Consider the following 16,349-nt stretch of genomic DNA (forward strand, 5'->3'; position numbering starts at 1 on the left):
AAACCGAAGTAAAATCGATTTTGCTCGAGTGGGTGGGGTTTTAGCGTAACAATAGAGAAAGTTAGAATCGCGTTTACGACATAGTTAACAAATGGCAATGGTTATGAAGCTTGACAAACTTCTTTGTTATATGTTATAATTTTGTTTACATTTTTGGCCTTGACCGTGCACAGACCACAACAGATTTTAGATTTTGAAATGCGATGGAGCAGACTGACAAATAGAAACGTTCCTGTTAAGATATTCAACTGTAGTGTGAACATTAAAAACAAAGGAACGTGCACGGTCGCGACCCGTTCAACATAAATTGCAGCACTATTGTTTTCATGGCAAGGTTTTATAACTAGTCACTCAATGAACTATGTTTACGGGAAACGGAAAGCGGGAGATTCACGTTTATGTTTTCTTGAAAATAAAAAATAAATTAATTAATTAAATTAAAAAAGGACACAGATGAGAAGAGTGCAAAATAATTTCGACCATTCTGACCTTTGATGCTAACGCAAAACTACTAAATGTTACCGAGTAAACTGAAGAAAGCGAGCGGCAGATATAAACATGGTCACGTGGTCATTTCTCTCGTTTGTACATGTAGTAAACATAATTCTAAATATTTCTAATTAATAAAAAATATAACTGAACCATGAGAGCCTGACTGCGAAATATTCCTTGAATTGTCATGCGCCAGAGTTCTATCCACAGACTCAAAGCGAGTTGGGACCTAACCTTGCACAGTGCAATAACCTATACAATATTAAAAACTGGATCAATGTATAATGCAATTCCAGGGATTTAATTGGCTTAGCGGCCATTGAATATGAGCCATTATACCTTACCCGAGAACATCAAATTGTCTTCTGGTTTCTCTTGCAAAGCGAAATCAGCAAGATCTGACAATATTTCTTGATTGTTTTTAATAAAACAATTATTCCACTCGCGGTTGTTGGATATGAGATGATTACGTGCCTCGTTGGCTATCTATCATCTCATATCCAACGCGCCCTTTTAGAATAATTGTAAAGTGCAAGGCAAGTAATATACGAACAATGTCCTTTACTTGAATGGCCAGATTTTGTGTGTGTGTAAAATTTAATTTTAATTTTAATTTATTTTGTCAAACTATAAGTAATATCGTAGCAAAGCATTGATCAACACGTCATTTCGGTTAGACAATAGCCGGCTTATGTCTTAATTTAATTTCGACTAGCTGTCGTCTTTTAGAATACCAAATTATTTTTAACCTTTCTGTATCATTGCTGCACAGTATAAACTGGCTGAACACCATAATTGCTTTCTTATAAAATGCTAAATCTCCCTGTCTTTAAGGTATTTCAAAACCGGTGAATTTTTAACTAGTCTCAACTCCAAAAACTAGTTGGCTCCTCACGCAAAGTCAAATAAACAATGAAAACTCATAACAAATTACACAGTCGTATTAAGGTTGATGTTTTATTTCGTTTACCCCTAATCGACTCCCCTCTTACCCAAAGCAATTTTAAACTGATTTAGATCTAGATCATCTAGCCTTTACAGGCTAGGGACCTGCTATTGGTAAACATTGCATAGAATATAGTGGTTTGGGAATGACTGTTTTAACCAGAAGTATAAACGGGTCTTATGTCATGAGCATCCACTACAATTAAAGTTGCTGATAGGAATCGTCTTTGCTCTCTAACAGATGCCCTAATTATGCTATGAGAGTAGAGTTTATTAGGTTTTTTAGCGTTTTTTACTACGATTTTGCCAGAAATTTTAAATTTTTATGCGATTGAAACGCAAGCCATGAATTTTTCATAAAAAAACGTTCAAACTTACCAAGTAAATGCAAGTGCGTTTCCACTTCCCGTCGGAGTCACTAAAATCGGTAAACTGACCCGATTTGATCGTCGCTGTCTGTTGTACTTATCCAAGTCTTATACGTGCGTTAATACAATGGAAACAATATTCAACTGAAAGACAAAATGTGGCAGTAAGAGACGGAGAAATTGATTTAACAATCGTGTTACCTAGGAGAGTTGTTTTTGGTCCATGTTGCTGCGAGATGACTTTTGAGCGTAAAGAATTTATTTTCTTTTTGAAACCATTAACGTCTTCATTAAACGAACTTGAAAAAAGCAGTGACTGTCAAACTACATCCCCATCAAATTAAATTTCATGCATTAAGTACACGATTTATATTATTCATGATAACACATTTACGCTGAATGCGTAGTACTTTTACGTCGTGCTTGGTTCCTTAGATAGAACACGCAATCGAAGATTAACCCAGTTCTCAATGTATCAAGTAATAATTATGGTACTATACAAGAGACTGTATGCTAGTTATTCCTGAGAAGACACTTTAAGGCGTTTCTGTTAATATTTTGACACTTCACGGGGGATCGAGAATTAATAAAATAGAAGAGTGAAAACGATTGGTGCTTGTGTCTCAAAGACGAGAAAAAATAAAAGGAAAATGGTGAAAATAAACTGTTTCCAATCCAGGTTAGCTTATGATTGTTATGCTTCTCGCTGATTCCAAATTAAAATTACTATTAGTTCTTTAAACATAATACCAAATTATAGTGGATAATCCTTTTAGACATAATATGCTGCTCTTTGTGATGAATTAATGGATTATGTGATTGCTTACCGCAGTTACACGCTACAGTGTTAAGCAGTACCAGCGCCCGTTTGAACTGGGTTTTACGGATTTAAAGTGCCTATTAAGTTTTTTTTTTCATTTTTGAATTTTATTCTGTCTTAATTACGAAATTATAAAAGATATGCGCTGGAAATTTTTCTTTTAAACAATTTTTATTTGCCTTACATGACACAATACTTACAATACTTACATAAAGTGTGTATTTATTATTATTTACAATATTTACATAAAGTTTGAATACTAAGCACTACTTACAATAATTACAATACTAACAATCCTTACTATACTTACAATACTAACAGTACTTAAAATATCTACACTACTTAGAAAACTAACATAATACAATAGTACAAGATAAAAATACGAAATATAAATACAAACACATAATACAAAATCAAGCTAAAAACAAGGAACTACTGAATAACTTACAAAAGTAAAGACAAACAATAGGGGCGAGAAAATATTAAGACCAGAAGCAAAAAGATTATTAGACTGAGATAAGTTACAGAAACGTCCTAGCTTTCAATTGCCTTTTTAAGTCAGTTACGAAAAAAGAAAGGGCAGCTTTTACATCTTTGATTTTACAAGTATATAGGAACTTTTTAGAAAAAAAAATGGACAAGAAGATCTAGTTGACGACGAGGGTTTGGTTGACTATTAAATAAAGAATTGTCGTACTTTTGAAAGCTAAATTGGTCATTGGGTAATTTTAATTCTATCGCGTTTGTAACATTAAGCCACGCTAGAGCTTCTTGGTAAAAGAAAAAAGAGAATAGCTAGAAAAGAATAATGGGCTTTTTTTTAGCCGTACAAAGTAGCCCAAAGTTAAAAAAATAGTGTCCCGAAGACTGGGAATCAGTTGAGAGTTTGGTGACGTAGGAAATGCCACAGAGCTTGTTTACGACACATTTCGCCTTGTCGATTCATTATTTATCGCTAAAATTTTCGTTTTCAACGTTTCTCCCGCACAGTGTCCCCCGGACAATGATGAAGAAATGCCCTTTACCGAATCATTCTTCAACAGATGACTGAAAGAGTCAAGTGACTCAGGCAAAATGGAAGTTGTTGCAATCGTTCGATCCTAGCGGATTATAGGTTTGAACAGCTCAGGAATAAGACGAGGACGAAGATCAATATGGCTGGACTCGTACCGTTCTGCGCGCTCGATTCGAAGGCAACCGTTACAGTAAATGATTGGTTAGTATTTTGTGGATATATTTTTCCGAAATGTAAAGGCGAAGAATTTCGTAGTTGTTTGGATCGAACAGACTCTGTAACTATTAGAGCTATTACAGTGACACTTGGAGTATAATTAAATAGTACACCCAGAGATGTTTTCTTTCTCCTGTAGTCAATAAGTCGATGAGACGGTTGGGTTTATCACGCAGTTGACGTTGTTAAGCTAAAGTCTTGTTTCCATTCTTGGATGAAGAGTTCTCCTAACCCTATCTAAACTGGGCCTTTTCTTCCTTTTCTTCGTCTTCTGGGGCTGGGGGAGAGGGGTCGAACAGACTCTGCCACTATTAGAGCTATGAAAATGACACTTGGAGTATAAATAGTACACCCAGAGATGTTTTCTTTGAGGTCTACAACAATTAGTGAAGACGTCGTATTACGGGGCAACAAGGTCCTTTCGAAATATTAAAATTCAGCTTGAATGCGAGGCCTAGTATAGAGGTCATAAACAACAGAAATGAATAAACGTGATTATTCAGTTTCCTTTGTTTATGTCCTCTAAGCCTGATTGTAAAGTTGAATTTTAATATATAGAAAAAAGCCTTTTAAATTTAATCAAACGGATCCAATATATGCCAATTAAAAAGTATGATGGAGGAACTTTGTGTGGTATATGTGTGTGTCGGAAACCTATAAAATATGTCTATGATTAACGAAGAAAAAAACAAAGCGGATCAATTACAATTAAATGAACAGTTTATTTTCTATTATTTATTGTATTCTTTTATTTAAACGGTAGTTTGTTCATGCATATGATTTGCCTCTGTGCTTTAAATTTCAACGTTCCTGTAGTAATAGCATAATTTACTTAACACGAATTTATCTTCAGAGTGGTTTTCAATACTTCGATATCACCCGGGGAAAATACTACTACCAGTCGCTTTCTTGTGCACGTATTTTCTTTCAAAATCTGATTGGTTTATAGTGCTGTGTCAGATGAGTGTGATCACTTCAACTTTAGTTTAGTTAGTTTTCATTGAAAACCTTTTTTTTTTAATCGCTTAAAAGTTGTTTTCCCGAGCGAGTAATTGCTGGTTTATACAATGTGGAGTATGAGATCTTTCCTTTTCGCGGACTTTAGACTCGATTAAAAACCACTCTTTTTAAGAAAAAAGTCAACGGAGTCTCTCGGTGATACATTGTTGCATAGATATAAAATAACAACCGATAGATGTTTGGTATGTGTACGACTTGTTTAACTGTTAAAGACAATTTCTTTTCAGACAAACCCAGCAATTATCGGTTATAAATTCTCCATACCAAAATTTTTTATTGACATTCTCAGTCATGCGTTACTCAAGTTTCATACATTAATTTAGCCTGAGAAGATACGCTACTTTACAGTAAGATGTGATGCTGACCTAAGTGAATATAAAACATTCACTTCGTTGACCATTATTTGTCCTTAATCGACTCTTTCTACAAGCGTGGCCCTTAATATCTACCATCTCAAAAGTTTTGAACTTTTGTTTGTTTGAATTGTTTACTTATAAATACAGCGTATGCGGCATTAAAAACGAACAAATAAACAAACAAATACTTGCTGGGGTAAACGTCACATGATATGAAGTTTTATGAACAAATCCAAAGAGGCCTACAAGACACATCGCATTTGTTTTTTTTTGTTTTTTTTTTTATGTAAGTTATTTGTGTTAAGAAAAGAATGAATTTTAAAAAGACCTCTCTTTACTTTGATCTTTCTTAGAAGGAGCGGGACTCAACTTTCTGGTTTTTGTAGTGATCGGGGAAGGGGACAAATATAATTTCTCACAATCCCTCGGAACTCTTTCCATTTTTCAGATTTTTAGGTATTCAATAGCAGTGAGAGCGCATGTCTACAAATATTTTATTTTGTTATCTCCCTAGTTAGAAACTCCACCCTTTGTTGATTTGTAATCCCAATGGCTTGGCCAACTAAACACAGTTTAGTTAATATTATTCTTAATCTCGCGCCATGCCGGCACGGCTCTCATCTAATATTATTCTGATTTTTATTATTTTTTATACTAAAAAGAATAATAAAATGTGGTATAAAAACAATACTGTACCTTTAGAAGGCACCATTCATTGAATTGACTCTCCTTAAATGACTGTGCAACCTTTTATACTATAAAAATTAAAAACTATACAAAAAATGGTCCATTTTTTGTGATACGAACCTAAATATTTTGGTTACGATAGTGGCAGATTCCCGACAACATTTTGTATCGGTTATGCATTAAAATGACAAAATTCAGTATGGCTTCATAGCGTAGCATTTAATGTTAGAAAAGCAGGTGAGTTAGCTGAAGTACGCAAGCCAGCGTTTTGTTTTCACAGCCTCAAGTTCTCTTTCCTTGTATTTGAAAAACTTTTGACGGACAACGAAATTGACAAGAGAGAGAGACAGAGACTGAGGGAGAGAGAAGAAGCGGAATACATTGACACCGAACGACATAATCGCAAATGATGATAAGAAAACTGAAACATTTTTCAATGATAATATACCCGGAAAACAAAAATTCGATTTGGCCAAAGTTGTATAGTAAAACTCTTCAGCATAACTAACCCGCCTACATTCTTTTAATAGCAACAGTTTGAATCTTCCGATTTAGAGACGCTTTTGCCTGGACTGGACTGGAAGAGCGCACGATTCGTACCTTTAGTGTTGGAAAGTTTACGGTTTTAAAGGAAGGGTTCACGGTTCTGCGCATGTCCATGAACCAAAACACTTTTTCGCCTTTGCTTGCTATGACCCAAGCCTGTTTAATTTCATTAGTTGTTTATGAACCATTTGGAAGGGAATAAGTGACTCGGGTTGCGTTATTTCGCATGCAAATAACTATAAACACATCAACCGTGGAATAAATTCTACGGGTCAACGCTAAATTCAAAATCGGCAATATGAGTACAATCCACTAGCATTTTCTGTGAATTTTGGTCATCAGTCATTTTGCTTGGACTAATTATAGAATGTGATTACTGAAGTACATGTGAGTGGGATTTTTTAGGCCATAAAGTTGAAAAGAAGGAAAAAAAATCATTTAGATTCATGCACATGCGCTGAAATGTGAAACCCTCCCTTTAACACGGAAATTACATCGTCGACGTAGACGTTGCTTTTGGACAAGATGAGTTTGTCGAATTTTGCGGTGCAGAGAATTTTCAGATAATTCTTGGTTAATTTTATATGGTAGTGACTATGTATTTTTCTGAGTTTGTGAAATATTGCCTTTTTGTTAATGGCGATGACTCGTACGCTGCAGGCGAAGGAGGGGTGGTAGAACTCTTCCGGCTTCCAGAACTACTTGCTCCTTGCTTTTCTTCAGTGTAGCTTTCTTCTTCATGTGCGTCTGTTGAAAATTCCTACAGTTCAAAAACACAAGCATGTAGTGGTATTAGGGGGGTTAGGTACTAGAGAAACTGTGGTTCTGCGAAACGAATGTTTCATTTTATAAACCGGGGTTGGTTAAAAAAAAAAAAGATTGGCCACCCTAAAAAGATTTGAGTGCGGACGAACGTTATCCCTTCGTCAGAGGGAATCCTTGCAACTTAAGAATCTTTTGCGGTGGCCGTTTCACCTAATAAAACCAAGCAGGACGTGTTCTTAGTTCAGTATTGAATGCTTATCTGGAAAAATTTCTGTGTCCTCTCATGGTCGATTCTTTACATCTCCCTTTATTTTCTTTATTTTTTATTGATTGAGTAAAATTGCTCTGGCTTTGTGTTTAACACTTAATTCTATGCTTCGCTTAAAGCTGCATTTAAATTATTCCCCAAATGAGTTGTTTTTGTTGTTGTTGTTTAGCTCCGTCTAAGTCCACAGAACGATATATGTATACGTTTTGGCTTTTTCATCGCCAAAGGGTAGGGTAGGGAGAAGTGCAGAGACTGAGTTATCGAGGATTAAAGAGACTTGAAGAGAGAAGTAAGTAAAGATATAAGGGGCTGGTTCAAGAACTGAACTTCTTAAAGTGCCCCTAACCCTTCAATTTGTTTTCATTTGGTAGATTTCCATATCTTTGAAGAACTCATTTTCGAAAAAATTTTTGAGAAATATTGAATCCTTTTGTTTTTACAAGCGCTAGAAGTGAAGGCAGTCTTGTCGATATTTTCACCTATCGTTCGCATTAGTCCCCCACTCGGCCAAATAGGGAGCGTGACGTAAGAAAAGGACATCGTGCAAAAATATCCGAAGACTCGCGGTAATTCTCCAATTGTAAACAGAGAAAATGGTTGGAAAATGTGTGGTTTTTGGATGCAGCAACTCTCGAAATGTAGAGAAAGGAATCAGCATGCATAAGATTCCTTCAGATAACGATCCTAGGCCTTTTCTTACGTCACAGCGAAGAAAGTGTCGCTTCTCATTGGCTCGTTCCTAATGAGCCCACGAGACAAAAATTTGTCCAGCGGGGCTTAAAGCGCACAAAAATTTAAAAATTTCAGTAACTTTAAGTGCTCGTAAAAAAACAAGGATTCAATATTTCTGAAAAAAATTTTCGAAAATGAGTTCTTCACAGAAATGGAAATCTACCAAAAGAAAACAAATTGAAGGGTTAGGGGCACTTTAACTTGATTGTATCTCTCAAGATAGACCTTTTCAATTGATCGTTTTGCTTATTTTATTATTCGTTGTTTTGAATGCAAGTAAATGGCAATTTTCTGTATGACGAAACATCTTCGTACCGTAATATTTGACTAGAAAATTTATTGGCTGTGAGCCTAATTTTGTTGCATTTACTCTAAATCCGAGTATTATTTAATTTTATTGTATAATGGATCCGTAACAAGCCGAAATTAAGATGGCACGACTGTCTGGAGATAAGGTTTTCCATCCGGATGGGAATGTTTAAGCCTTAGTTTGTTTTCCCTAGAAACTGGAAGTTTGTATTTCAAAGGTATCTCTTTCCCCTGTCCCGTATATTTCCACAAAAATAGGTAATTAAATGTTCTCTCAATCGTTCGTGATGTAAGCCAAAAACCTCATTCATAAGATGGTTCGTTAGGACTTCTTTTTCACAGCGATGTAGTTTGCATATGCTTAAGAATGATAAAAAAAATTAGATATTTTTTTTAATTGGAGAACTGGAGTTTCGCTCTGTAGTGCAACTCGTGAAACAGCCCCTATAAGAAGATAGCAAGAAAGAAAGGAGAGTCATACCAGCAGAAGTGTGAACTGGTCGTGGAGGCGTGGACCATTATTCATACCTGTGCCTCATATAGCTCTCCATGAACATCCTGGGTCGTCATGCGGAACGAGCTTCCGTAGAATGGCGAGGGCTCACTGCAAAAAACAGCAGAAAATTTAAATATGTCAACAATACATAGCCTATCTATAATTGTGCGGGTTGTTAAAGATTATGGAACCATATAGGAGATAGGGCAAATCTGTCCCTATGAAAATCGAACCTATGATCCTCCATAAACAAGCGGAATGATAATTACTGACCTACTGTAAGACTTATTGCAAGTAGGAAAATCTCACAACATTAATACGCCTTTCAGAAAGAAGTGCGAAAAGGACAAGAGCATCTTTCAACAGAAGAAAAAAAGATTAACCTCTAAAGAATGATCTACCTTGTGATCGAAGCTAAGACCTTAAAATCATGCTTTATACTAGGATTAAAAAATATGGCCTCCTAATTTTTAGGAGGGGGTGGGGTACCGTCTTTAAGAGTCAGGAAAGAGCTTAAGTGGGCAGACGTAAGTGTTGAGGTTCGGCATTTTTGATAGACATTTTGTTTGTTTGTTTGTTTGTTTGTTTATTTTGTTCTTTTTTTCCTTTGGTTTCTTCTCACAGTCTCAAAAAAAAAAAAAACGCGATCAGTACTCTTCTCTGTAGGTGTATAAAGTTCGGAAGTAACTTTGAAGAACATTCAGGTGTATAACAGGTGTATAAGGTTTATTTGAAGTGTTATCTTGCCAAAGAAAGCTACCAAGCAGTTATTTCCTGTTTTCTTATTATGGCATATATGGGAAGGCTTGCTTTTCAGGTGTACAGTTCAAATCTTCAAGTGAGAAGGCTATGAAATGAACATCAGAGTTGCTTCGTGGCATTTTTTGTTGTTGCTGTTGTTGTTGTTGTTGTTGTTGTCTTATTTATGGTGAGAAGGGGGCTTGGAAATGTGGTCTTAATTACCACAAATTCTGCTGAGTTTCTGCTTTGAGTTTTTCCAAGAATTATTTGATGATTTGAGAAGCTGTATTAAACATTCGAAAAAGTGTTTTGCATCTTGTTTCCAAACACCTCGGAGTTGGTTAAAAAGTATCGGCTGCGCCTCTTTTCTCAACCCAGTTCTCGGTGTCTGGAAATTGTTTCCACTGTGATGCTGTTTATTGTTCTAAGCGAGATTTGGGAGGCTCTTTTAAGTGAAAGTTAATAGCTATGTTGTGGCTCAAATTTATCCTTGGAATGAAATTTTATCTTCTTATTGTTCTCGAGTATGGTAAAGTATGATAACGACTTTGAAACAATTGAAAATAAAATTTAAACCAAGAGTCAAATTCAACCTCTACGGTTAATTACTGACTAAGATGTAAAACAGCATATCTTACTTGGATACATCTTCTTCGTCTGTTCTCATGCCCCAGTTGTGATACGGGTCAACCCAGATAGGGTTCGATCTGCAATCAGATTATGCGAATTGTAAATGACCATGGACCAAGAGTTTTATACTTCTACTACTTTCGTCTTTACTCTAATGCGTTCCAAATGAGACAAAAACTTAATGTTTTCGATTAACATAATTTTTATAATGTCATTAAGATATTACTAGAAATCATTAGAGATTCATGTGCAATTTGTTGGACCTTTTTTTAATGGAAGAGCAACTTTAATACTTACCCTTCAGAAATGTGCAGATTTGTTGTTGGGATGGAAGAAGCGGTTCCATTGGGATTCGAATTCGTCGCGCGAGAGCCTGAGGGAAACATGAAAATAGAATCGTTCACTAAGAATCAAAGATCACCAACTTGCTAAATTTGTAACCGTTGGAATCGATCTGCATCTATTCCTGTGACGAATATCAGATTATGGAATAAATTTCCCTCTTTGTACACTCAATATAGTCTTAGATAAATGCAAATTCGCCATTTTTTTCTATAAGTTCTGAAGACTTCTTAAAACTGCTAAAGCTTGGAAGAGATCACCAAATTTAAAATAGTAGTTAATACGAAAAAACAGAAAGCAGTTTTTAAATCAGGGAAACTGATGGCAGCAATTATTTAGTAATCTGATTAAATAACGTCTGATGAAAAACAATTTGGAGAAACATTTCAACAAGAAAATTAACGATAATAAAACAGCATGACGTTTCGACGACTTCATATCGTCATTGTCAAATGAGTAAAAATGGAAATAACGGAAAGGCATATTTATAGGTATTGAAAGTGAGGAAATAAATTAGCATGAAAGTATTCAGGTAAAGAGTTTGGCGCGAATGGAATCCGCTTGCGTGTTTAGTTTCGGTCTTTTGTTCTTGATCCACAGCATTTCGTAGACCAAACATTCCAATTTGTCACGGCATTTCTTTATGACTTTAAAGTTCTTAATTAAGTTGTTAGGTGTTAAACCATGCGCTTCCCTGAGATGTTTTCCGATCACAGAATGTTTATGCTCCTCAACGCGTTGACGTAGGTGGCGGCAAGTGTACCCAATATAATTTGTATCACACAAATCACATGTGAATTCGTATACTACACTTTGCTGTAAACTATTTATTTACCTCCATAGCTAGCCGCAGTTGCTGCTCTCAGTTTTCGTCTTTGTCTTAAAAAGAAAACAACATAACAAAAATAGGAGAAAGCAAATGCCTTTGAACATTGCATGAAATTATATCATTTTGAAACAAGGAAATTCTTTAAAGGCGTCATAATATTTGAAACCAAAAAAATCAAGATAGGTGTAATATCAGAATTTTTTTACACAATGCAAGAAAAGGAAAGTAACCGAAAGTGGGTGATTTGTAAGTTGCAAAATATTTATGGAACTCCTTTTTGTAAGAAAACTCACAAATATATGTTGGCCGTCGGTCATTATTATATGACATTTTATAACGAAAGATGTTACTATGTTACTATTTAATAATACTTATTACACTTGAACATTTTCCTTACAGCATTAATACATACAGATTGCTATTAGAGATTATATATTTTGCTTCCATTTCCTCAAGACTAGGAATTGAAATGACAAAGATGTAATGAAAAAAAAAAATTGATAGACAGACTTTCTTCCACATTTCCCACCCCTACTCTCCCTTCTCCCTAAGGAAAAATATGAAGGCTGCTCTAAACAGATATATATATATATAATCTCTGGGATTTTAAATAGTGTTATTTCATGAATCACACATTTTCTTTTGTTATTCAACATCCTTTATTTAACTTACATACTTCATGAGTATTAAACTAACTGAAACGAGGGATTTATACAGATAAATCCCTCATTTAGCAGTACTGCGAGAAACGCACACATCAGGTTGCTTCTATTGTTCTCCGTTTCTCACCTAAGTGTGACGGTACTAATTAGCCGGCGTTTGTCCCCTTGAACAAAGGAATAATTTCATGAAATAAGTCCGATAAATACCTCGAACGTCGGTATTAATCCATATACATCCCTCGGAAGGATTAATTTGAAACTGCTTATCACGTTAGGTGAGGGGGGAGGGGGGAGGTAAGGCTGGGGAAGGGGTGGGAGGGATGAGAAGAGATGGGAAATAGGTGAATTGTGCATGGAAAGCACCATCCTGGTCCCAATTGTTCAAAGAGCGGGAAACTTTATCTAGTGGATAAGGTGCTATCTAACGGTGCAAATGTACTCCAAACAACGCTTCTAGCAAGTTTCCACAAAATCCCATACTTATATTAGACATACCCTTCTACCCTAAATACAAACTATAGGGTGATAGGGAATTCTTGGTCATAATTTGTCTGCTACATGGCGACCTATTCAGTGGGTAAAGTTATCCGCTCTTTGAACAACCGGGACCTGGTGTTTAAGTCATGGCAATGAAGGAAATAAACAAAAAAGAACAAATCAACAACAACAACAACAAAAAAAAAAAAAAAAAAAGAACAAAATAAATGTAGGTAGCACACTTACCTTTTTCTGAGCTGACAAACCACACAACAGAATATCAAGATAACCAAGAAAAGGAGAATTCCTAGGCCGATAACTACAGCTAAGACCACTGGGAATTCGTCTGCTGTTCTCGCTGCAACGTGCGGCTGTTGATAAATAAAAGAGAGGGAAATTCCTAGTATGAAATAAGGCGTTGTAACTCAGTTTTAGTTTAATCCCAATGAAGCCCGTCTCTTCTTAATTAAGAATGTAAACAGTTATGAAAGAAAAATTAGAAACGGTCTTAGTTCCGTCGTAAAACTAATCTTATTTTCGGGTATTGCATCATGCAATGAAATACAAACAGTTCAAGTTTGTTGGAAATCTCACCGTCTGGTTTAATCTGTAATTTACTGGGATACTGTATATACCGTACGAGGCGTTTGTGCCTTTTATTTTCCGTACACACTGACACATATTTTGCGATATTTGTACTTTCGTCGGTGTTGGGGAGAAAAATGGCAGAGCGCATTAAAAGAATAGCCATGACCTCGGAAATTCGTCTCCAGTTTTTCTGCAATAAAACAATCTTGCTGAATATGCCCTGCTTTTAGCCAACTCGGCCTAATTGACTTCGTCGGCTAAGTATTAGGCGATATTCAGCGCATTATTGCAGGATAATTGTTGAATAACTGTAGAAGAGAAACACACCTTCACTTCCTTAATTTTCCATTCCTGGAAGAATTTGAGATGCTTGACATAGTTGTTGTCTATTTTACTGAAAGAAAGGTAAAAGTAACCTCAACACACGGGGCTCAACGGACGCCTAACTGCGCCTTATTATTACCTCCAATGTTTCTGACTTTGTCTTTAACAAGTAATCAAGTGCATAATTATGGCACCAGAACAGCCAACCATTCTTGTGGAACAAATCTTAAGCAATTTATAGTCCTTTACCAAGGTTCCAAAATCTAGAACTCTCTCCAAATATCAATTACTTCTTCATCTGGTTTTTTCACCTTTAAGAAAAAAAGTCTTGCAGGTTTTATCTATAAAATCCTAAATTGACCAAGCCACACTTACGCAGTACCATATTTTTTTACTTGTTAATGACAGCCGGGGTGGCCTCTCTTATAAACCTGGTGGCTTCTTGAGGTCTCCTCACCATTATTGTAAATTCGATCATTTCTTCTATTTTTATTAAGACAAATAAATAAATGATAATGATGATACTTGTAGAACATCATTTAACATAGGGACGTTGGACGGGCTCTCATTTCCGTCCCATACCACCTTAACAGTTACAAACTACAGGGGCCCAAAATGAATGAGCACAGTGAGAGCGTAGCCTAATGAATTGTGCGGGCTATAGTAACGATATAAAGGTTTATTATAAACCTGAAGAACAGATCTGAGGTACTTATACTTACTCTATGACGATATCTTTGTCGACCACTTTATTTGTTTGAGGATCAACTGCATGAAACAAGACCGACGTCCTTAAATCAAAGAGGCAGAAATAATTTTAGCTTACGACAATGAAAGAAGTATGCTTTTTAGTGAGCGTAAGAGACTCCCGGTAATTTCAGAAGTATAACGTGGTTGTAGGGAAAGTCCAAGCAGGCAGGCCCGAACGAACGGTGTTGAAATCCTTGAAATCAGTGTGATACCACGTGACCCTCGAAGTTATTGAACTGTCAATAAAAAAGAGGAGTTTCGATTCATGTGTGACTTTTAATTCAGTATACTAGTATCCTTATCACGATGAAATGGTTATACCCATGAGCAGGAGGCGGATTGAGAGATTAAGAATGGAAGAGGCTCACGTACTATATAACTTATATTACAACTCGCGTAAGGTTATGGGAAAATGAAGAAGTTTGTAAAGTCTATATTTGGTTGGAATGATTGCAAACAATATTTTAAAAGGTTTAACTGACTGACATACCTGTCATAGTCGTACTTTCCTTCTTCATCTTTGTAATAATTTATGTCATCTATGTTAATTATATAACCCGTGATATTCTCCAGAACCCTGCAAAAATAACACGACAAGAACGGGCAACAAATAAGTGTCTGATATGATATTAAATGCGGCCACTACAAGAAAATTGTTTAACAACAACAGCGATATCAACGAAACCAAAAAACATAACCCAACGCAACGAGACAGTGCCTGCCTTCATGTCATTTTACTTTACCTTTTCAAATCGTCTTGGTTTTCGCGAACAAAGTCAGGTGATCTCCCTGAGATAATTACGGCTCTCTCAGTATCAGTTAACACATAAATCTAAAAAAATTATAAAATCGTTAATAGATACTTTCTCATCAATGAAACTAGCCAATGCGTATTTTGCAAATAGCTTCTGACTTTGTCCAAGGTAAAAGGTGAAATCCAAGGGAACAGCTTGAACGAGCCACGAAACCTGTCATGGCCGACAATCTTTCTGGTAGCAAATAGTCTCCCACTTAATAAAAGGAGAGTGGTTCGTTCTAACGGGTCGCTCCGGCTTGTACCCAGTTTTGTTAAAAATGATAGCCTTTCAGTCTAATAAATAACTGCTGAGTAGAAATAAAGACAGATCTCAAGTAAGTTCTCCCTGACATATCATCCAAGCACGGGAAATAAGACACATTTTTCTACTAGGAAATATAGACGCCCATATTTCAGTTAAAATAAATCCAAGGAACTTCTTTCATTGCAATATCCTGGATTTTCAAAATCGTTTCAAATCAGATTGGTGTATTGTTGGCTCACCTTTACTTCAGCGGTGTCGTTTAAATACGGCTCCTCTCCAAATCGATCCTTGGCGATGACGTCAACGACAAACTCGCTTCCAAACTTCCCCGCGTAAGATGCCTTTGCTTTGATCCAACCCGTTGCTCGGTCAATGCTGAATTCCTTGACGTCTTTAGTGTTCAACAGCTCGTATGCAATACGGCTGTTGTTACCATCATCAGAATCTTTAGCCTGGAAATAGAGTAACATTGTTTGCGAAATATTGCATCAAAACCGATGCATTGTCTACTTATTGATAAACATCTCACTAACAAATTTGACATGGCATTTAAAACATCTCATATTATTGTAGGATTTGTATAAGATCATCAATGTTCAATTTCAATTGCTCAAGTGATGGCCGGCATAAGAAGGAAAGGTTTCAAAGGAGAAAATTTAAAATTGAACTGAACAATTTCAATCCATAGTTATCATGTAATTTAGTGAAGAAAAAAAAAATTAAAAGGAAAAGCAAGCTGGCCCTTTCAACAAGACCAAACGGTAACTGCACCTTAGATACCTTAAACGTCGTGAAGATTTCCAGGTTTGGGAGAACAGACTAGTCTGTTTCTTCCAATCTACAGTGAGTTAAAACCGAGTTAACACTTACAGAAACTTGAATAATGTTGCTTCCATGCTTGGCATCCTCT

The 16,349-nt window shown here is 36.0% G+C and overlaps 1 protein-coding gene and 1 long non-coding RNA gene across 7 annotated transcripts in view; one reads left to right on the forward strand and one right to left on the reverse strand.

Moving 5' to 3' along the window:
- LOC146463362 (uncharacterized) overlaps positions 1 to 16,349 on the forward strand; it is a 403,676-nt gene that overhangs the window by 113,973 nt on the left and 273,354 nt on the right. The window lies entirely within an intron of this gene.
- LOC146463366 (cadherin-23-like) overlaps positions 6,409 to 16,349 on the reverse strand; it is a 64,683-nt gene continuing 54,742 nt past the window's right edge. For 3 of the 6 annotated variants that reach the window (XM_085084463.1, XM_085084464.1, XM_085084462.1), the window contains exons 46-57: positions 16,310 to 16,349; positions 15,679 to 15,891; positions 15,122 to 15,210; positions 14,869 to 14,955; positions 14,351 to 14,419; positions 13,632 to 13,698; positions 12,963 to 13,087; positions 11,584 to 11,627; positions 10,704 to 10,779; positions 10,415 to 10,483; positions 9,068 to 9,143; positions 6,409 to 7,225 (exon numbers count right to left, since the gene is read on the reverse strand). The exon at positions 16,310 to 16,349 is cut by the window's right edge and continues 7 nt beyond it. In XM_085084463.1, coding sequence (XP_084940589.1) covers positions 7,046 to 7,225; positions 9,068 to 9,143; positions 10,415 to 10,483; positions 10,704 to 10,779; positions 11,584 to 11,627; positions 12,963 to 13,087; positions 13,632 to 13,698; positions 14,351 to 14,419; positions 14,869 to 14,955; positions 15,122 to 15,210; positions 15,679 to 15,891; positions 16,310 to 16,349 — 1,135 coding nt within the window. In that variant the 3' untranslated portion in view covers positions 6,409 to 7,045. The remainder of the gene's footprint in view (positions 7,226 to 9,067; positions 9,144 to 10,414; positions 10,484 to 10,703; positions 10,780 to 11,583; positions 11,628 to 12,962; positions 13,088 to 13,631; positions 13,699 to 14,350; positions 14,420 to 14,868; positions 14,956 to 15,121; positions 15,211 to 15,678; positions 15,892 to 16,309) is intronic. The other 3 variants (XM_085084468.1, XM_085084467.1, XM_085084466.1) reach the window with 1 other exon arrangement.

The sequence above is a fragment of the Pavona decussata genome, unplaced genomic scaffold, assembly GCF_977016875.1.
Source record: "Pavona decussata unplaced genomic scaffold, jaPavDecu1.1 SCAFFOLD_178, whole genome shotgun sequence".
NCBI classification, from domain to species: Eukaryota; Metazoa; Cnidaria; class Anthozoa; order Scleractinia; family Agariciidae; genus Pavona; species Pavona decussata.